The following is a 22,546-nucleotide window of genomic DNA, read 5'->3' on the forward strand; positions in this document are numbered from 1 at the left end:
CTGGGCTGGGGGCCTCTGGGGACAGGACAGGAACCAGGGCACCGTGAGAGATGACAGTGGGTAGGTGAGGTTAAGAATCTGCTTAGAGCCCTAACTGGTTTGGCTCAGTGGATAGAGCATCGACCTGCAGACTGAAGGGTCCCAGGTTCGATTTCGGTCAAGGGCATGTACCTTGGTTGCGGGCACATCCCCAGTAGGGGGTGTGCAGGAGGCAGCTGATTGATGTTCCTAGGTCTGTATCCCTCTCCCTTCCTCTCTGTAAAAAATCAATAAAATATTTTTTTTAAAGAAAGAAAGTAGATATCTCCAATCTTCTAACTCCTAAGCAGAGATGCTTTTTTAAAATTTAATTTAATTTCTTGTTAGTTGTATTGTAACAGCATCATTAATAAGTAATTTGCATTCTATAAAGTTCACTCATGTAAAGTGCGTATAGTTAGTGGATTTTAGTACATTCCAGAGTCGTGTATCCAGCTCATTATTTTATTTTTTAAAATATATTTTTATTGGTTTCAGAGAGGGAGAGAGAGATAGAAATATCAATGATGAGAGAGAATCATTGATCGGCTGCCTTTTGCATGCCCCACACTGGGGATCGAGCCCGGGCATGTGCCCTAACCAGCAATCAAACTGTGACCTCCTGGTTCATAGGTTGACATTCAACCACTGAGCCATGCCAGCCAGGCCAGCTCATAATTTTAGAACAATTTCTTTTACCACTCCCAAAAGAATCTCGTACCCATTTATAATCATTCCAATTTCCCTCTCCCTTCGCCTCTTGCAACCACAGATCGACTTTCTGTCTCCAGGGATTTGTCCATTCTGGACAGAAGACCTCCAGTGATCTTTTGTGACTGGCTTCTTTCATGTTGCATGATGTTATTATTAACTGTTCATTTCCCTGAAGCTCAGAGCTTTGGCAGTGCTGTTCCGTCTGCCTTCAGCACTCTTCCCCAGATATAGAAATGCTACTTCATTGGCTGCTTATTTAATGAATTTAAATCATGTTACAGGAAGAGAAAATCTTAACATAGTCTATGTAGTTGTCATTTAAAAAACCAAACGTTCATATATTTTTATTACTACTTAGTTTTCTTATTCCCTATCAGTAGATATTTGGATTGTTTCCAGTATTTTTCCATGAATATCTTAAAAATAAACATTTCTGTCTTCCTCTTTTGGGGGGAGGAGGGTGTATCCTTTTGATGTAGTCCCATGAATAATTAGGGCAGTTTTATCACTAGCAAGAGTGGGCTGGTTTTTAATGCATCATGGAGTACTTTTCCGTATCCACCCATCCATCTGTTACATGTAATTATATACACACACATTATGTATATATGAAAACCGTTGGGCCTGCGTAAATAATTCTCTCAGAAGAATTATTGTGTGTGTCCAGGAACATGGCATCTCAGTGGCCAGGCAGTCAAATGGGCCGGGAGCAGAGCCCTCAGATGTAAACCATCCTGCTGGCATTACTGATGCTTCATTAAAATACATTAGGGCTCTGGCTTTTGTTGAAATCTGATTGGTCAATGTGCATGGGGATTCTGGTGTGTGCTGAGTACCGTAGGAGTGACCCAGCCTGAGGGCAGTGTGGTGAGGATCAGGTTACAGAATGTTCTAGAACAGCGATTTTCAACTGGTGTACTGAAAAAAATTTTAAAACATGCAATATCTGATTCAAAATTATACCTTTTTTCAGTCAGATTGGCAAAAATTCTATTTTTTGGTGTGCCACAAAATTTTAGTAATTAGTTTATGTGTGCCACGAGATGAAAAGGTTGAAAATCACTATCCTAGAAGCTTAGGTGAGTCATTCACCTTCTCTGAACCTTGGTTTCTTCTACTGCATGTTCATGGAATCATCCAAATATCACTTCCAGTGCTGTTTTGTTTTGTTAATCCTCATCCAAGGATATTTTTTCCATCGATTTTTTGGAGGGAGTGGAAGGTGTGTGTGTGAGGGGAGAGACACATCGATGTGACAGAGACATATTGATTGGTTGCCTCTGGGGTCTGGGATCAGACCTGCAACTCAGGTTTGTGCCCTGGACCCAGAATCGAACCCGAGACCCTTTGGTGTGCTGGCCTACTCTCTAACCGGTGTGCAACACCGGCCAGGGCATCACTTCCAATTTTGCCTCCTGCCCTCCAAGAGCCTTAAAGCCTCAATTGAGATAAGCCAGTACTGGGGGAGCAGTGATTAGGGGATAACGGGTGGTCATAGCCACTGAACGAGGTAGGGTCCAGTGAACAGAGGGCACAGTTTAAACTTAGAACCCAGAGTCCAGGAAGTGGCAAACATTTTCAATTGCTGATGCTCAGTCAGGAATCCCATGACTAAAGCAGAGGCTAAGGCTGAACCAGGAGGTTGTGAGATGTCAATGGCCAACTAAGCACAGGCATTTAGAGTCATTTCATGCACCTCTTTCCTTGCATTCTGCATGCACCTTATCTGGGAAGTGGTGACTCAGCCCACTTCGTAGTCAGATGCTGATGTTGAGGAGAAAGCAGTGTGTAGGGAAACATAGAGGGAGTAAGCATGTCAGGGATGTGGGCCTCACCCCTGGAGTGCTGCTGAGAGTGGCCACACATCCGTATTTTAAGCCTCTTGTCCCAGAATAATCCTATATAATAAAAGGCTAATATGCAAACTGTCCCCTCGACTTGGAGTTTGACCAGGAGGCGGGCTGGCCGGCCAGCCAACTGCCCACGGTCCCTCCCCCTGGCTGGCCCCATCCCTGATTGCCCCACCCCCATATCGGGGGCGGAGCCAGCCGGACCCCACCCATGCACAAATTCATGCACCAGGCCTCTAGTTAGTAATAAGCCTCTTTTCCTCAGAAGTGTCCCGTTCTGGATGATGAGTTATGTGGCATCCTTCTCAGCACCAAGGAGTGGCAGAAAAGAGGAAGCTGGTGAGGCCAGGTTTGGGAGGGTGGGGGCAGTAGGACAGGCGTCTTCTGGACACAGCAGCCTGTCCAGCTCCTCCTGAGGTCCAGGCAGCTCTTTCACTGATCAGTGGTGGATGGGAGGTGGGGAGAAAGCCCACAGAGGACAAGGAGACAGCTGGGCAAAACAGTGCTCACAAAAACACCAAGAAGGACAAAATACCAGCATAAGGGCAAGTTTTGAATATAGAAATTATGACAATTCAATCATTGAGTAGCCCCTTCTTTCTCTCCCTCCCTCCCTGTTTTTGGTGCTTTTTTCTCTTCCTTTCAGAATGTCCTTGCTTCTTTGTGATTTTTTTAAAAAACCTGAATGTCACATTCTTTAACTCTTACCTTAAGCCCAAACCCAGGCTCTTAGATCAGCATTAGAGGGTGTGTGTGTGAGAGAGAGATGGGGGGGAGGGGGAGGAGTCATATTTTCCAGTGGCTATTAAGAAATGTAGTGGGCTACACCCAGCCCACATGGATCAGTGGTTGAGCTCCGACCTATAACCAGGAAGTCACGGCACTTTGCCGGGGTGTCGGCTCAGTCCCCAGTGGAGGACATGCAGGAGGCAGCCTATCAGTGATTCTCTCTCTCGTCATTGATGTTTCTATCGCTCTCTCCCTCTCCTTTCCTCTCTGAAATGAATAAAAATATATTTAAAAAAAGAAATGTAGTGTGCTAAAAATTTCATATGGACTGTTCTCAGTGTCCTTGTTTGTAAAATTGTAAAAATGTTCTGCATCTCATGAAACCGCAGTCCGAATCGTACGGGCTAATCTCTATGAACCACCAGCATTTTGTTCTTTGGCGCTGAGACGCAGAGGCCCCAAACTCCACAGGGCAACCCTGGCCCAGCCTGTGGCAAGAGCCGCTTCTGTTCAGCGGCTGTGGGAGCTTCCAAAATAGGTGCTCTGATCCCCGCCAGCCTGGACGCCGCTTGAGCTGTGTCTGCTCTCCCCTCGGCAGCCTCCTGTCACAGGCCAAGCCTGACAAAGCCCAGAAGACCAAAGGCTCCGGAGCTGCCAGAAAAACCTCAGGATTTGTTTGCTCCCCATGCCCCAGACCCAGGCGCCAGCCCCGGGGACAGATCTGGGCCTGTCAGGAAATCCATGCACAATCTCTGGTGAACTTTGGATGGGACTCGGGTCTAGGGTTCAGCAGGGGACATATGGGTGGGGCTAGAGACTTTGTTCCTGAAGCCCCTTTGGCTCCTGGGGAGGTCTCTGGGCAGGCCCCTCCCCTCTCATTGCCCAGGCCTTGGATCCTTTCTGGCCTCTATTTTGTAGCATTGAATAGCTAGCTGCCCTGGGTATGGGTATTTTCCATTGTGTTATATAATTATTTGTTTTGAGGTGTGTATCCCCATCTAGACCAAAACAACTCTGGGCAGGGATTTAAAAATAAATAAATAAATTTATATATATATATATGATCTCAAACCGTGACCTCCTGGTTCAGTGATGGCGAACCTTTTGAGCTCAGTGTGTCAGCATTTTGAAAAACCCTAACTTAACTCTGGTGCCGTGTCACATCTAGAAATTTTTTGATATTTGCAACCAGAGTAAAACAAAGACTTATATTTTTGAGATTTATTTTATATATTTAAATGCCATTTAACAAAGAAAAATCAACCAAAAAAAATGAGTTTGTGTGTCACCTCTGACACGCGTGTCATAGGTTCGCCATCACTGTCCTGGTTCATAGGTCAACGCTCAACCACTGAGCCACGCCAACTGGGCTGGGCAGGGATTTTGCCCCAAGTTTGTCTCATATATATCTATGTCCAGCACTTTCACAGGGGCAAGCGGAGCAGACACATTTGGGCTTCAGTGCCCCACATCCAGAAACAGTAGATGGCCTAAGACCAGATACCCCCAGCCTCTGAGGGTGAACAGAGCAAGGTTGCTCCACCATGGGTTCTGACTCAAGACCCAGCTTTTCCCGGTAGCAAGAGGAAGCCCCTCAAAAGAGGGAGGGCTTGAGGGCACCTCTGCCGCAGAGCAGAGCCAGGCTCTGTGCCACTGGCCCAGCGGGTTGGCACACATGCGGCAGCATCTCAGCCTGAGCTTTCTCTCCTGCAGTCGGAAGACAAGTCCAGCCTTTGGGCTGTGCCCAGTGGGTGTTGCCAACCCTGGCCCTGGCCTCTGATTTCTCTCTCTTCTTCCTCCTGCTTCCCCCCTCTTCTTCTTGACCTTTCCTTCTTCCAGCCCTACTGTCTCACCCTCTTACCCTGCCTGTGGGTGGTTCCCTGAGATGGATGGGGCAGGTCAGGGGAGAGGTCGGAGTCCTTGCCTTGATTGCATCAGTTCTCTGTAGGGAAGTCATGGGGGGCGGGGGGGGGGGGGGGCGGGGGGGGATCCTTCTACCTCCAGGCCCACGTTTTTCTTTCAGGCACTTGGGGGAGAGTATTTTGCCTTAATTCCCAGGAAGATTCATTCTAAATTGGATGCCTAAGAAATCAGGCTGAGTTTGTTTCCCTCTTTGAAAAACATCTGCTATAATGGGGCATGGATGGAAGTGAGGCGCTAGAGTCCCATTCTTGGGGTTAGGGCTCAATTCATTTTGTGCTTTTGTTTGCTGAAATAATCATGAATTAATATTTCCCATGAGCAGCAGCTGTGAGACCTCTTACATATATTCTGTCTACCTTGCTGCCAGTTCATTCCCTGCCTGTATTCTCGAACTTGGAGGAGCGTGAGAGCGATAGAGATTTACAGTTCCGAGCATGGCCCCAGTGGTTTGAGAAAAAAACAGATCCCCAAATCTTCTAGCTCTTTTGTTTGTCCCCTCTCTCCCCCCATAACGCAGCACACCAAAGTTTGTCCCTGGTCTTCCCCACTCCCTCTCAACCCCTCCAACCCTAACAATAATCCATCATTGTTATCTCATGTGGTGTTTACAAAGCACTTTACAGCCATTGTTGTGAGTTTTTCCTTTTATTTGCAAAGTACTTCACAATTATTATTACAAGTCTTTCCTCTGGATGTGGGGTGATGCTGACCCACTTCCCCAGAGCTGGCTTCCCCCTGCCTTCTCAGTGGCAGGGCCGATTCCCATGGTGCCCAGCACCCGGTGGGTGGGGCTTTCCTAAGTCAAGGCCATAGCTGTGCCCTTCTGCCTTAGAAATCAGGCTTAGGAACTGGCTTCAGGCTGCTGCCCGCTGCCCTCAGGAAGTCCCGCCCTACCCATTTCTAATGAGGGAATAAGGGGTGGCTGTTACCAAGGTACACACCTCTAGACACTAGTGCTGGTTTGGGGCTCACAGCCTGTCACCTCCCGTTTTCCCCAGTGGGTGCTAAGCAGCAGGGCTTGCACTTCTTTCTCTCCGTTTTTCAGTCCAAGGGGTGGGGGTGCAGGAGAGACACGTGTCAAATATAAGAGAGTAAAATAGTTCCTTCCTCCATAGTGGACTGGGAGTTGCTTGAGGTAGTCTGATCAAAATTATTTTTGTTTCATTTTAATTTTTTTTTGGTCAGATTTTAAAAACAGGCAATTATGACATTACAGAATGGTGTTTTTGTTGTTGTTTTAAAGATAAGTTCAGCCCTAGCTGGTTTGGCTAAGTGGATAGAGTATTGGCCTGTGGACTGAAGGGTCCTGGGTTCGATTCCGGTCAAGGACACATGCTCAGGTTGCAGGCTCCATCCCCAGTAGGGGGCATGCAGGAGGCAGCCGATCAATGATTCTCATCATTCCTCTCTCTCTCTCTCTCTCTCTTTCCTCTCTGAAATCAATATATATATATGTTCATACAATCCAAGTAGCCTAACAGAAGTTCCTTACATGGCATTTTGTGTGCTGCATTTTTTATTTAACATGTCGGATAAGCATTTTCCTCTATTGGCACATGGTCTTTATAATAATCACTTAAAATGATATAACTGTTCATTGGGTAGGTTGGACGGCAATTTTCTGGTAGAGAATATGGACTTGTGCAGATTTGAAGATGTAGGGGTTGTGGGGAAGACATGTGTCTGATGGGGGTGGGGGTGGGGTGGGGGGAGTGCCTTTAGGAAGGATGGCCTTGCCCTCCCATTCAGTTCTTTCCTGTGGCTGCTGGTGTGACCCCCCGACCTTTCGATCTGAGTCGGACTTCTGCACTTTCCACCCTAGACAAGAAGTTTCTGCCACCCAAAGCCCCAGCTTGGTTAAGGTATGTTCTGAAAATGAGTTGAGTAACGTTGTTACTCGAAATTGGTGTTCTGGCTCAATTTCCCAAGTTAGGTCATTAGCATTCTGAGAGTAAGACTCACCTTAGCCCCTATGACATCTGTACAAGTGCTTAAATAGCAGATGCTTGGTAAATAGTTGTACGTACTTACCAGCCTCCAATGCCTTTCCCTGGCCAGTCAAATAGTTGCTTGGCTGTGTAACCCATTCTGGGAGGCAAGCTTGAAGGAGTTCCTAAGGCAGTGGTGGCGAACCTTTTGAGCTCGGCATGTCAGCATTTTGAAAAACCCTAACTTAACTCTGGTGCCGTGTCACATATAGAAATTTTTTGATATTTGCAACCAGAGTAAAACAAATACTTATTTTTGATATTTATTTTATATATTTAAATGCCATTTAACAAAGAAAAATCAACCAAAAAAAATGAGTTCGCGTGTCACCTCTGACACGCGTGTCATAGGTTCGCCATCACTGTCCTTAGGCAAACCTTTGTGTTGGCTTCTCAAAGCAGTAAAAGGCCAGGAACCAGCCGAGGGTTGTTAGGTGGCCTCTTAGATGAGTCTGCCCAACTATAAAACAGTAAGTGTGAAGGGAAAAGAAAGAGGAACGGCCCTAACTGGTTTGGCTCAATGGATAGAGCATTGGCCTGCGGACTCAAGGGTCCCAGGTTCGATTCCGGTCAAGGGCATGTACCTTGGTTGCGGGCACATCCCCAGTGGGGGGTGTGCAGGAGGCAGCTGGTTGATGTTTCTAACTCTCTATCCCTCTCATTTCCTCTCTGTAAAACATCAATAAAGTATATTTAAAAAAAAAATGAAAGAAAGAGGAACGGTTTATGCACTTTTTGTCTCCGGAACGTAGGAAAGAAGCCAGATTGCTTATCTTTACAAAGAAGATGATCACCACCCTTGAGAACTCCTTACTGAAGTATTTGTGAATGAAGTGGTAGAATGTGTGGGATTTTCTCCAGTTCTGCCAGACGGGGAAGTGGGTGGAGGTATAGGAGACAAAAGTGGGCACACGTTGTTGGGAGCTGAATAATTATTAAATAGAGTTATTTTGCCTAGCTGGTGTGTGGCTCAGTGATTGAGCATCGACTTATGAACCAAGGGGTCACCGATTCAATTCTTGGTCAGGGCATGTGCTCAATACCCGGTGGTGGGAGTGCACGAGACAGCCAATTGATGTTTCTATCTCTCTATCCCTCTCTCTTCCTCTCTTTGAAATTAATAAAAACGTAATTTTTAAAAAAGAGTTTAGCTAAGGACATATTTGTAATATCTTATTCAATAAAGAAAAATAAATAAAGAAAAAATAAATAAAGAAAAAAAAAGAGTTTACCTTTAAATTCTGTTCACTTTTGAATATGTTTAAATTTTTTCATGAAAAAAAAGAGTAAGAGGGTTGTCCTAGGTTAGGACTGGTGAGACTTATCCTTCCTTCCCAAGCCTGATTTTATACCAGAAGCCAGTGTCTTGTTTCAATTTTGAGGCTGTAGTGCCATCTAGTGTTTATTACAAACACTCAACAAAATGATGACATTGCAAGGGCCCCTGGGTAGTCTAAGGCCCTTCTGTGAACTCTCCTGGCCTTTCCAGTTCCCTCAGGGAAGGCCTGGGCTGAGGGAGCAGGGCTACCAACCCCAGACAAGGGCAGGTACGAGCCTGCCTGGAAGTGAAGGTGGAGGAGGCCTTGATGGTAGTGAGGGTGGTGGCAGGTTGCTCCTCACTCCACGCCTCCCCCAGGCTTGGGGAAGCAAGCTGTGGAGCGGAGTCTCCTTTTCATGTGCGGCTGTGCAGGCAGGTGACCTTGCTGCAGGGTTCCCAGTGTGACCCAGGTACAAAAATAGCCTCTCTTGTGACCAGTGTGTGCTCAGCTCCCTGGCCTGAGCAAACAGCCCCTCACACCTGCACACTGTTGACTCGGTGTAGACATACAGCTACTTGTTTGCAGGTGCGAATGACTGTTTGTGTACCCAGAGTTGAGGGGAGGGCCATCCTCTTCTTCAGCCCACTGTTTCCTTAGAGCAGGTATCATGGGGTCACAGAAATAGCAGAATGTGCAGCCTGACACCCCAGGGCTGGGTCCTGATGGAGGGAGAGCTCTTAAAAACCCTCCCCTCCAGCCCTAGCTGGTTTGGCTCAGTGGATAGAGCGTTGGCCTGTGGACTGGAGGGTCCCAGATTCGATTCCACTCAGGGGCACGAGCTTGGGTTGCAGGCTCGATCCCCAGTGGGAGTCGTTCAGGCGGCAGCTGATCAATGATTCTCTCTCATCATTGATGTTTCTATCTCTCTCTCCCTCTCCCTTCCTCTCTGAAATCAATAAAAATATATTAAAAGAACCCTCCCTTTCAAATATTGCCCCCCTTACTAGAGAAGAATCCACTCTTGCCCCTGGTAGTAGGACAAGGACAAGCTGGACACCAGAGTAGCTATATTTAGGGACAGAGAACATTCGGAAAAGATATAATAAACATCTTTCAAAATAGGAAGCCATGTTCGCGGAGTCAGAGAGACTTCTGCAAGTTCCAAGCCAGGCTTTATATAGATCACAGGGGATAACAAAAGTGGCCCAGCCGATTTCGCCAGGGCAACTGAACTGGACATGAGTGGAATTTACCAAGTGTAAAATTCTATAGGCGTGGAAGATAAAGGTAATGGGGCTGGGGGAGGGCAGGGGAGTGACAAATGATGGCAACTTTCCCATAGACGTGTGATCAACTCCGTCACCACTGCTATCACATGTACCTTTATTTTATGTATCAATAAGCAAGAAAATATGTCAAATTGTGATTCAGAATATCATACAGGCATATTGAAATGAGGAAATGAATTACAGCCTTTTTTGGGGGGGGGTAGGGCAGGGCAGTTTAAAATTTCAAGAACTTTCAGAAAATGTACTCCCTTTTGGTTCATTCTACTTCTAGGGGAGTATCCTAAGAAATAGCCAGAAATGCTAACATCTGTGTACAAAATGAGCCATGTTTACAAAATAAAAGTGAAAAACTGGGTAATGATTAAGTAAAGGTCAATGATGGTAATCAAAGGATGGCCCATTTATGTGATGGGATCTTATACTGCACTCAAAATGAGCTTATGAAGATTTTCTAATGTGGGAAAGGCTTTGGCATTAAGTGAAAAAACAGGCTCAAAATTATATAGCTTGACCTCAACCAGGCAAAAATATATGTCAATTTATATAAAGTATTCCAAAGGATATAATAGAACAAAATGCTAATGACACTGGTGATCTTCGAGTTATAGGATTATATGTAATTTATATTTCTTTACACATTGCAGTGTTTTCTTATTTTCCTGAAGTAAATATTTATAATTTTTATTCAAAGGAATCTTAATTTTGAGAGGAAAAAGGGAGAGAGAGTCAGAAGGTCAGAGTGGATCTGAGTGTTAGATAAAAACCTCAGAGTTACAGGCTCAGAAGGAGAGATGAGGGACTAAAATCAGGCTGCTGGTGGTTGCTGCCAGACTTTCTTCCTGTCTCCTGACTGGGGAGAGCCCTGCTGCGTCTGGGATGTCCGACAGTAAACATGTCCACTTCCCATGACAGTCCTTGGAGCAGATAGATCCCCAGGGGTTAAGGTCAAAGTGAGGCCCCAAAGCTATCCATCCTGCACTCCTTGCAAGGAAAGGGCATTATTTCTTTGGTCTCTAGATTTTCTGACATGAGGTTAATATGAATAAACAAATAATTAATCCTCTGTGTTCTTTCCCACCCAGTAGATATGTTTGATGACTTCTCGGAAGGCAGAGAGTGTGTCAACTGTGGGGCCATGTCTACCCCACTCTGGAGGCGGGATGGGACAGGGCACTACCTATGCAACGCCTGTGGCCTTTACCACAAGATGAACGGCATCAACCGGCCCCTCATCAAGCCCCAGCGCCGGCTGGTAAGCGAGTACCCAGACCACAGAAGTCCAACAGCCTGGGGTGGGGGTGGGGCACATTTCGCTCTTCTCAGCCCCTGGCTCCTACCTTGGTGGGACATTAACTGGTTTTGAATTTTGGATTTCAAGTCATCTTTAGAAGAAGGTATGGTTTGAGGGGTTGGGTCGATGGGTGTAGGCTACATAGTAATTTCTCACACCTTTAGAGTTAAGTTAGCTTGAGCTACAAGGTTTTCCAGACTTGACCTTGAGCAAAGAGCCAGATATTTCTCTGGCAAAATGGGTTTATTCTGCAACAACGAAGATTTGTAATTCAGGGCATGTGGTCCACTGGTGAACCATGCCAAGTCCAGATGACAAGGAGAGGAACATTCTTTCATAGAGGAAGGAGGAGCTGTTGTAAACAAAGAGTCCATTGGAGGAAACTGGGAGTTAGAAGTATTGTGGCTTTTCATTGGCTGAGCTGTAAGTCCTGTGGGGGGAGGAGAAGACCCTCCTTCTACCTGCTGGAGTAGTAGAGTAGAAAAACTTCTTCCTGTTGGAGATGGAAAATATGTCTCTTGTTTGAAGTAATTATGATGAGTGTACCACATGAGACTCCCCTGACAGCCCCTCCCAGCTTCAATTTAAATGAGGTTTCTATTTATTAATCTTCATAAGAACATCTAATTCAAGCCCTTAATTATGCAGAAGTGAAAAGTGAGGCTCAGAAAAGCTAGTGGCTTGCCTGGGGTCACAGATGAGTGAGTCCAGACTTCCTGGTTCCCAGTCCAGCGTTCTCTTGTACGTCTCCTGTGCTCCCATCAACTCCATGAGGAAGGTCAACTCTTCCTTTATTCCTTTGTTACTTACCCGCTTTTCAACTGATCAACCCAAATGCCAGGGAGGTTAAACAGTGTGTACCTGACCTGTGGCTGAGGAAGAGTTTGGAATTGAGTTTTTGGTTCTTTGTTCCGTGGGCTTTTCTTACTATGGTTTGATTTTGACCAATACATACTGGCTTTCATGTATATTAGGGAGGGAAGAACAGAGGAGATCAACCCTGATGTTTTCCTTTCTTGAGGTCCCACGGCCCATCCAGTCTCTGATGACACTTGGATACAATAAATCCTCACCCACCACTTGAAAACCATATTAATTCTGCTTTTCTGCCTCCAGTGCCCAGTGCTCATTGGACTTTCCATCTAACAATGAATGACTAATAACGTCGCTAAGCCACAGTCCGGACTAGCATTCGCTCTTCTCCCAGGGCATACATTTCCCCACCCCACCCGCCCCAGGAGCGGCCGGGTGAAGGGAGGCCCTGGCGCTCTGGCTGGCCTGAGATGCTCACACAGGATTACGATCACCTGCTCCCGCCACCCACATAGGGGAGGCCCAGCCCTGCTGCACTCCCTCCCTGTGAGGCAGAAGCAGCAGTGCCTGCCTTTTACTTGGGCTTGAAGGGTTTGTCTCCTGTATTGCAGTCCGCTTCCCGCCGAGTGGGCCTCTCCTGTGCCAACTGCCAGACCACCACCACCACGCTGTGGCGCCGCAACGCGGAGGGCGAGCCCGTGTGCAACGCCTGCGGCCTGTACATGAAGCTCCACGGCGTAAGTAGTCCCACCCCCCTTGCAGGACCACCACCTAGACCAGCATCCTTGCTCTCTCATACCCATCACTCAGTCCTCACTCGTCTTTCTCCCTTCACACTATAATTTATTTTTCCCTTCTTTTTTTATAATTAAAAACTGTAAATTTTTTTATTGATACATAAAGTATACAGTATAGGGTTATGTATGGAATAGCATATCGGGTAAATGGCCTCCACGGCTTTGCTATTTTTTCCTTCTTAACAGAGTATTTAGATATGGAAGGAACCATACAGACTACATTAGTCCGTTCAGGCTGTTCCAACAGAATACCACAGACCGGTGACTTCTAAATAGAAATTTATTTCTCTCAGTGTGGAGGTTAGGAGTTGGAGATCAGGGTACCAGCATAGTGGAGTGAAGGTCCTCTTCTAGGTCACAGACTTTTCCTCACATGCAGGGCATGAGGGAGCTCTCTGGAGTCTCTTTTATGGACTATTCATCCCATTCATGAGGGTTTCACCTGCATGACCTAATCAACTCCCAAAGGCCCCACCTCCTGAAACCATCACCTATGGGGATGGGTTTCTAACATGAATTTTGGGGAGACACAGAATTTCATACCATAGCAGAAACATTGCCACTCACTTCATCTTTAACATTATATAAGTCTAATTCCCATTTACAGATGAGGAGACTCAGAGTAGTCTCTATATATGGCTAGTGTGAAAAAACGAAGGTAGCAAATTCAATGGATAAAGGATAGCTTAAGAATAATCATATTGATAAAATCTGGAAAACACAAGCAAAGCTTGACCTCCACCTCCTACCAAAACCAAAAATAAGCTTGGGTGAATTAAAGATATGAAATGTAAAATATCTTTAAATAGAGACAATAAAAACACGAGAAGAAAATGTAGGAGATAATATTTGTGTAACCTTGTGGGTGAGAGGAGAACTTGTTAGACAAGTTTTCAGAACTCTTAAACCACAAGATAAAAGTCAGATATATTTGATTCTAGAACATTCAATATCAATGTACAGAAAAAAGATACCTCAGGAAAGTAAAAACCAATACACATATCAGCAAAAGGGTTCATATTTCCAGAATACAGGGAGCTTACAAAGCTCTTCATGTTCTGATTTGCAACAATCTCCATTAAAAAGTCAGTGTAGAATATTGTACACAGTATGGCACCATTTTTATGAAGAAAGAGAAAGAACATAATTTATATGTCGCTGTTTATTTACACAGAGAACACCTGGAAGAATACATAAGAAACTGGTAGCACGTAGCATGGGTTGCTCTAGGAGAAGTAACTGGAGAGTTGGAGGGACCTGTTTTTTCACTGTGTACTCCCTTTGTAACTTTTAGTTGGTGCATGTCTTAGTTGTTCAAATATAAGTTAAACTAAAACAACACAAGCAAAACAAACAAAAAAAGATATCCTACAGAATAATAAGAAAATAACAATCCATCTTCCCCCATTTCCCCAAATGGGCAAAAGAAATAAACATATAATTCACAGAAGCCGCTCTGGTTAGCCACTGAACATGTGCAGAGAGGCTGGGCCTCACTAAAAATCAGGGAAATGTCAATTAACACAACCTTGAGGTTCCCTGTGTTGCCCATGTGTTCGGCAAAAATTAAAATGCGTGATAATATAGCTGTGGTGTGGATTTGGGAAAACAAATACTCTCGTACTGTATATTGCTGATTTGTATGTAAGTTATTACAAATATTCTTTCAGGAAATTAAGCTGGCAGTACTTACTAAGGTTAAAAACACACATACCTTTTGATGTAGCAGCTCTACTTTTGAGAAACTAGCCTATAAAACAATAAAAGAATCAATACATGATGTTTGAAGTATTTATTGCTGCAGTGTTTGTATTGGCAAAAAATAGAAACAATCTTCAAGCCTCATAAAGAAACGGTTGAGTAAATTATGGCACATCCTATAAGGTACACTGTTGCACAGAAATTAAAAAAGGAATGTGTCTTGATCTGGAGTAATGAAAAAACATATTGCAAAGAAATATATACATAGTATGACCCTATACTATGGAGGTGAGGGTACATTAGACATACACACAGATGGAAGGATGGATGAGTACATACATACATGCATGTATAGATATGCATAAGTGCATACAAGTTTGAGAAACTAGCCTATAAAACAATAAAAGAATCAATACATGATGTTTGATGTATTTATTGCTGCAGTGTTTGTATTGGAACACAGTAAGGAACAGTCTATTTCTCCAGTTGCCTCATGGGGACAGGATTGATGGTAGTGGGCTGGGAGGGGTGTTATGAACTTAATCTCATGCATGTTTTCATCTTAATGAGCAAAAAGTGGCTAAAATATCTCTAAGAACATTCATAAGATAATACACTTGCGTATTCTTCAATGAATGTATATAAGGATGTTTGTTGAATCACTGTAATAGTAAAAATGGAGAAAACGCTCCCGGAGGAAAATGGTTAAAGAAACAGTGGTTCTCCAATGGGGAGTGGGGGAGGGTAATATTATAGAGGAATATTACGCAGTATTAAAAAATTACAAGTAGAATTACCATATGACCCAGCAGTCCCATCTCTGAGACTTCTCAATGCCAAAAAGAATTGAAAACTGGGTCTTGAACAGATATTTGTACACTCGTGTTCATGGCAGCATTTTTCACAATAGCCCAAAGGTGGAAGCAACCCGTATGTCCATTGATGGGCGGATGGATAAACAACATGTGGTACATACATGCAATAGAATATTATTCAGCCTTTAAGAGAAAATTCTGACTCATGCTACAACATGGTTGAACCTTGAAGTCATTATGCTGAGTAAAATAAGTCAGTCACAGAAGGTCAAACACTATTCAATTCTACTTACACGAGGTACCAAGAGTGGTCAAATTCAGAGGCAGAAAGTAGAATGGTGGTTGCCAGGGTCTGGGACAGAGTTTTAGTTTTGCAAGATGAAAAGAGTTCTGGAGATGATGGTGGTGATGGCTGCACAACATTGTGACTGTGCTTATTAACACCACTGAATTGTATACTTAAAAATGGTTAAGATGGTGTCCAACCAGCGTGGCTCAGTGGTTGAGCATCAACCTATGAACTAGGAGTTCACGGTTCAATTCCTGGTGAGGGCACATGCCCGGGTTGCGGGCTGGATCCCCAGTGTGGGGCCTGCAGGAGGCAGTCAATCAATGATTCTCTCTCATCATTGATGTTTTTATCTCTCTCTCCCTCTCCCTTCCTCTCTGAAATCAATACAAAAATATGTTTTAAAAATGGTTAAGATGGTAAATTTTATGTTATGTGTATTTGTTGTTTTTTTAATCCTCACTTGAGGATATTTTTTCCATTGATTTCTAGAGAGAGTAGAAGGGAGAGAGAGAGAGAGAGAGAGAGAGAGAGAGACATCGTTGTGAAAGAGACACATTGACTGGTTGCCTTCTGCATGCACCCCAACCAGGGGGCCAGGGTCAAACCCACGACTGAGGCACATGCCCTTGACCAGGAATGGAACCTGTGACCCTTCAGTTTTTGGACTGATGCTCTCTCACCACTGAGAAAACTGGTCAGGGCTGTTATGTGTATTTTACCACAATTTTAAAAAGTAAGTACTGAGGGTGGGTGGGGATAAAGAAGAGGGCAAGATTCCTCTGAAGTTGGGATGGGCTTTACCAGGGCCTGAGTACACTTCCCCCAAAGTTGGGAGTGCTATCTCATCTGACCCTCAGTTGACTAAAAGGCAAGTTCAAGTTCATGGATGCTGGTGCACTTCTCTTAACCGTTCGGTGTTGACATCTCTGAAGGGGTGATTGCTTTTCTTTCAGTGTTTGCAGGTGTGGCCTTTATTAATCCCATATGGGAGACAAGCGTAGACCAGGAACTATGCTGTTGTGGGCCGGGCCTAAAAGAAACCAGATGTGGGGAAGGCACAGCATTGACAAACATTAGAAAGATGCAGGCTTGCTCCCCAGGCACTGGTTTAGGCCTCTGTGAGTGACAGCTGACAGTCACTGCACGTTTATGAGGAGTCAGATGCGGTAAACGTATTGTCCGCGGACAGTTTATCTCAGCACCTGGCCACAGGCCCGTCTCTCCAGCATCATCTCTTGCTGCTCCCATGGGAACACCGCCGTTGGCTGTGGTCAGATTCAGTGCAGTGAAGAGCTGCTGTAGGCAGCGTGTCTTTACATCCTCACTCCCGGGGACTGTCCCAGTTGATGCCCGTTTTCTCGGCATCGTCACTGAGAAGAGCACCGCCTTTTCACTCTCACGGTGTCCTGATGTGGCTGATGAATGAAAGGCGTTGGCACACACTGTGCCTGCTGCCCCCGTCTGCTCCACAGCCTCCTACAACTCAGATGTCCCCCCTTCAGGGAAGCCTTCCTTGATGAGCTCATGTGCCATTCCCTCTCCACCCCAGCCCAGGACAGAGTTCTGCCCCATCACCGATGAGTCTGGTCATTTTCTAGTTATCTGTCCTTCCCACTAAACCTGAACCTCTGGAGGGAAGGATCTGTGTCCTTCGGTCTGTTTCTTCAGGGTCTAGTATAATACCCAGGATGTCATAAAGGTGCTCAATACATTTTTAAAAAGAACAGAATTGATGTCTTTCTTGGCAGAAGTTCCAGGGGCTGATTTCCTTAGTCTCGGCGCCACGGTTTACAGAGGAATTGCTTAGATGTTGTGTTCCCATAGTGTGTGTATTGAAATATTGTAGCTGACCATGTACAAATGGAAAACCATATCTATCGACTTGTCATCTCAGGTTCCCAGGCCTCTTGCGATGCGGAAAGAGGGGATTCAAACCAGAAAACGGAAGCCCAAGAACCTGAATAAAGCTAAGACACCAGCAGGTGAGGGAGAGAGCTGCATGTAATTACATGAATAAGGCTGACGTCCGTGGAATGTGTGGGAACGTGTTCGTGGTAAGGGGAGCCGGCCCAGGGAGTCAAGGTGTAACGTTGGCCTCATCCATCCCGAGCTTTTCAGGACACAATGAGGAACCCCGTAGAAGAGGAACATCACCATGGGACATATTGGAGCTTCGGAAGCAGGCTCTGGCCAAGTTGTGGCCTGATCATCGCCGGTCGCAAAGGCCGCAGTGGGCCAGCCGGACTGGTCGAGGGCCTGAAGGAAAAGGGAACCGTCCTCAGTCCCCCCATCTTTGGGATCTAGTCATGGTCACGACAGGCTGGTTTGTAAGCCAGCGTATAATGAACATCACATAGTACTTTATACTTTAGAAAATTTCTTCACAAATATTCTCTCGTTGATCTTTAAAGACCCTCCCCCCCCATGAGACCCCACTTATTATTTCCATTTTACAAACAAGAAGCTGAGGCTCAGAGAGGGCAGTGGCTTAACCAGAATCACACAGATGTGGATGGGTAGTTAGACCCGTGTTTTTACACGTCAGGGTCCAAATGCTGTTTAAGGTACCACCCTGCCTTCTCAATTTCTAGATGAAGGCTGAGGACTACTTCTGTTCCCTCCCAGAGCCCTTCCTCCTCAGTGCTGCTACCAAAGGAAAGATCTCACTGGGAAACGCCATAGTCACAGCAAAATAAACCAGCAGATCTGATGGGAAGTTGGCCCTGCAGAGTCAGATAAATTCCCCTTTCCGCTCCCAAGAACACGATCACAGTTGTCCTTTCCCGGATTCAGCAGTGCTTACCACTCTGGCAGCCGTGTCTCATTAGACCAGCAGTTTTCAACCTGTGGGTCGCAACCCCTTTGGGGGTCGAACGACCTTTTCATAGGGGTCTCCCAAGGCCATCGGAAAACACATATATAATTACATATTGTTTTTGTGATTAATCACTATGCTTTAATTATGTTCAATTTGTAACAATGAAATTGGGGGTCACCAGAACATGAGGAACTGTATTAAAGGGTCGCGGCATTAGGAAGGTTGAGAACCACTGCATTAGACCTTTCAGTGTCTCTCCCCTGTGGTCCGCACTGTTCATAAGTAACCCCACCCCACCCCAGAGAGCAGGTTTTTGGTTCAGATGGACAATCCCCTATCTGAAATTCAAAGTCCAGGGGGCTAGATTTGGCAGCAAAACCCAATCTGAACAGACACAGGCTATGTATCGTCTTTTATTTGCCACACTTGTGAATATCCCCATGTTTTGCTGTAGAACTATTCATGCATTTCAATGTGGGTATTGTCCCGGACCTCACTGGAGTTATCCTCTAATGTACAGTATATGCCCTTTTAAAAATTAAAAATAAAAGTTTTGAGTCCTGAAACACCTGCGGCCTCAAGGGGTTTGGGATAAGGGGTGATGCCCCTGTCATTTCAAAAAAACATTCTCTTAAAAATCTCATTTGGGGAACCGATGCCCTCCACCCATGAAGGACCCCTGCTTCTCGCCCCAGCAAATATAAAGAAGCCATTAGCATGGACCTTCCCCGGCTGTCTCAAAGGACGGCCACCCCTTTGTCCTTGCCTCTGCTCTGCTTGGGTGTCCTGACTCTGCCTTGTTCCAGGTCCCTCGGGCAGCGAGAGCCTCCCTCCCACCAGCAGCGTTTCCAGCAACTCCAGCACCGCGACCACCAGCAGCAGCGAAGAGATGCGCCCCATCAAGACAGAGCCCGGGCTGGGGTCCCACTACGGCCACAGCAGCTCCATGTCCCAGGTGCGCCCCTGAGCGGGGAATAGGACTGCCCGTGGGGAAGTAGGTTCCCGAGTACCAGGTGGCCAGGCCAGCACGGGGGTCTGGAGCACGTGACTGAGGGACTTGTCTGCTGCCCACTGCCCTCAGGGCCCCCCTCGAGGCTGGGGGCTGCCTGCACATCCGATCAAGCCACAGTGATCTGGACACGCCTGTGAGAGACAAATGTTGGGCAGCTCCTCTGTCACCTAAGGGAGGGGTGGTTTGACCTTGGCCTTGAAGGATGTGTAGATGTTAGGAGGAGGAAGGGAAGGAGGGGGGCCCTTCTGGCATGGGCAGAGGCGTGGAAGTGTAGAGGGCCCGGTGGGTGGGTGGGTTGGGGGTGGTGAGGAGGTCACAGGCAGGATGCCGTTTTCATGAGGGCCAGCTGCAGAGCCATCTTTCTCGTGTGCCCAGAAGATGGACCAGCAGTCCCCTCATTCTCTTCTTTTGCAAATGATGGCATCCCTGCTCCTGAACCCCCTTCCCTCTGTGGCTCCCCTCATTTGGGATTGGGATGTTCCTGGTCGCAGTCTCCCATTAACTCTGACCTCTTCCCTGCCCATACTTGCGGGAGGCCATGTCTAACCAGCTCTTTGCTGTCGGGGTGAAGAGCAGCTGGCTCTGTAGAACCAGCAGAGCCAGGAGCCCCTTCCAGATGGGAAGACGGCTACTGCTTGCAAGTGGGGCGCTGATGGTGATGAGATTGTAGCGAAGGTCTCAGGTAACTATCAGAGCCTTCAGAGAAACCAGAGTAGTCGCAACCTACTGGTCATGGTGCTCAGTGGCAGCTAATGAATCACACAGAACCTCTGTACCCACAGCACACCGTGGAGGAAGTGGAAATGCTGGGTCCTGGGTCCTGCCCTTGTCCGTTGGCCGCTCCTCTGGTCTCTCTCCTAGGCGTGGGAGCCAGCCTGGGGACATCACCTAACGGGGCTCCCCCTCCTGAGCCCTCAGGAGTGACCCCACTGACCTCATCTTGCCCTCTTTGCTTTGCAGACATTCTCGGTCAGCGCCATGTCTGGCCACGGGTCCTCCATCCACCCAGTCCTCTCGTCCCTGAAGCTCTCTCCACAAGGCTACGCAGCTTCTGTCAGCCAGTCACCGCAGGCCAGCTCCAAGCAGGACCCTTGGAACAGCCTGGCCTTGGCCGACAATCACGGGGACATAATCACTGCATAATGTCACCTCCCTCCCTCCTCAGATTCCTGCACAGACTTGGGACTTAGAGAACCGCGGAGGCGAGGGCGGCTCCCAGCGGCCAGCCTGCTCTGTCTGGGAATGACTCCGGAACAACTGGGAAGAAACTTGAAGTCGATGATTTGGTGAGGGGAGTGGGTGTAGGATTTCATCAGATGCCTCTTCAAGATGAGGGGCTGGGACGGGCCCAGAACTCTGATCTGGACGCACCCACCCTTCGCGAGGAGCACACTCAAGTCCCTTCCATGGAGCTGGAGACTTCCTTCTCGTTTTCTGCCCCACTCCACCCTGACAAGAGATGAGCTGTCCTTCTCTACCCTTCCATCTCTGTGGCCTAAGACGGTGGTTTTCCCCTGGTGTTCCCGGCACCAGGATCTGAGGGTGGGGAGAGGGGCAGGTGCTGCGACCCGGCTCCAGCCTGAGCCAGGGCATCCATGTGCCTTTCACTGTGACAGGCCCCTCCAGGCAGCTCCTGCCCATGCCCAACACTCCCCTTCAGGCCCAGCACACACCCCCGCTCCCCTCAGGACTGAATCCTGACTCCAGGAACGCTGGGCGTCGCCCCTGTTACTGGGTGCTCCGTGGGGAGACGGAGGGGAAGCTGCCTCACCCACCATGCAGTATGGCTTCGCAAAATCTCAACTTGGCGATGTTGCCTCCCCCATGTTCCTTTCCCGGCTCACAGCGTCATCCCTTCGCTCCTCCTCTTGACCACAAGGCCTCTGAAAAGAAAAATCCCTTCCACTGTCCGGGCGAGTCAGCCTGCCTCTGGCTTGGCCGTGTCTCTCCCTCAGCAAAACAGGAGCTCAGCAGTTTAGCCGAACAGCAGCACCCCCCGAGTCTGCCCCCCAAAATCCTTCCTCCGCCCCATCATGCACAGGGAGTTCTGAGTGAGAACAAAAAAGGTTCTGCTGCTAAAGCGAGTTTGACCGACACTTACCTAAGACTTGAGATCCCTCTGGAGAGGCTGTCCGGAGGCCCTGGGCTGGGCCGGCACTGGACGGGGAGCGGGGTTTTCCGTGGATTCGGACTCGCTTGCACTCGGATCTTGCTGGCGCCCCTTCTGTTCTGCGGAGCTGGGCCTCTGGGCCAGGCAGCGAGTCCGCCCAAGGCGGGCAGCGTGCCCTCCCGGCATCAGAAATCCCTTGTCCAGGAGGTGAAAAGCTAGCGCTTTTGCAACATAAATTCAAAGCAAACACCACAAAACTCATGAAAAGCAAGATGACGACTGCTAAGAGGAGAGACTGAGTTGGGCCTTGAGGGCTCCCCGGGGCTGGACTGGAATTGGCCTTTTTCTTAGCTCCCCGTTGCTGTCTCTGCCTGTGATGCCGGAGCTCACAGGCTCCTCCCTCCGTGTCCTCCTTATCCACAGAGCTGCCGCAGACTGTGGCCTTACTGCGTCCTACCCCAACACCCAGGCCTCCCCCGCCCAAATCCTACAGCTGTAGCAGAGAATATCTCTAAACCAAGATTCTGCTCTAATCATCATTTACATTGCTTTCTTTCCTGAAGGCCACCCTCCTATTCTTTCCCTAGCCCGTTAACATTGTCTTAAGGTGAAATGGCTGTAAAATCAGTATTTAACTAATAAATTTATCTGTACTCCTCTTTCCCGTCTCCTCCTCCCTCAGTTGTCTTTCCCGGGAGGTTTTATGATGCCCTTTGCAAGGCAGTCTTGAGTCACAGCGGCCCCTGCGCCGATCCGCTCACAGGTGGCACCGAAGATCATTTCCTTCCTTCACTGTCTGCAGTTGGCCAGGTCCTCTGTTTGTGGCGGTGACGGCTGAAAGGAACATGCCTCCTGGCCCTGCCACTGACTAGCCTGCGACCTGGACAGGTCATCTCTAGGCTTTGGTTTCCTGAGAGAGGGTTGGGTCAACGGTCAGTTAACTGTGGTTCCTGTGGTCCATCAGCTGATGCCCAGTGGCCGTTTTTAGCGCTCCCCTCAGGGATCACAGGGCCGGAACACGAGGCAAAGCTTAGGGGCAGTGATCGCTCCAGCCACCTGAGTTGAGGTGTGTGCCGAGGGTCACCCTGAGGTGCCCTTCCATCTTCCTCTTCTCTTTTACGGTGCCA

The 22,546-nt window shown here is 47.3% G+C and overlaps 1 protein-coding gene across 3 annotated transcripts in view; it reads left to right on the top strand.

Annotated features, from left to right (window-relative positions):
• The window catches only part of GATA4 (GATA binding protein 4), a 51,439-nt gene extending 29,360 nt beyond the window's left edge, over nt 1-22,079 (top strand). Inside the window, exons 2-6 of one of the 3 annotated variants that reach the window (XM_059697609.1) lie at nt 10,853-11,022; nt 12,486-12,611; nt 17,374-17,461; nt 19,104-19,252; nt 20,270-22,079. In XM_059697609.1, coding sequence (XP_059553592.1) covers nt 10,853-11,022; nt 12,486-12,611; nt 17,374-17,461; nt 19,104-19,252; nt 20,270-20,452 — 716 coding nt within the window. In that variant the 3' untranslated portion in view covers nt 20,453-22,079. The remainder of the gene's footprint in view (nt 1-10,852; nt 11,023-12,485; nt 12,612-17,373; nt 17,462-19,103; nt 19,253-20,269) is intronic. The other 2 variants (XM_059697612.1, XM_059697610.1) reach the window with 2 other exon arrangements.
• Nucleotides 22,080-22,546: the final 467 nt, after the last annotated feature.

This window comes from Myotis daubentonii, chromosome 5, assembly GCF_963259705.1.
Source record: "Myotis daubentonii chromosome 5, mMyoDau2.1, whole genome shotgun sequence".
NCBI classification, from domain to species: Eukaryota; Metazoa; Chordata; class Mammalia; order Chiroptera; family Vespertilionidae; genus Myotis; species Myotis daubentonii.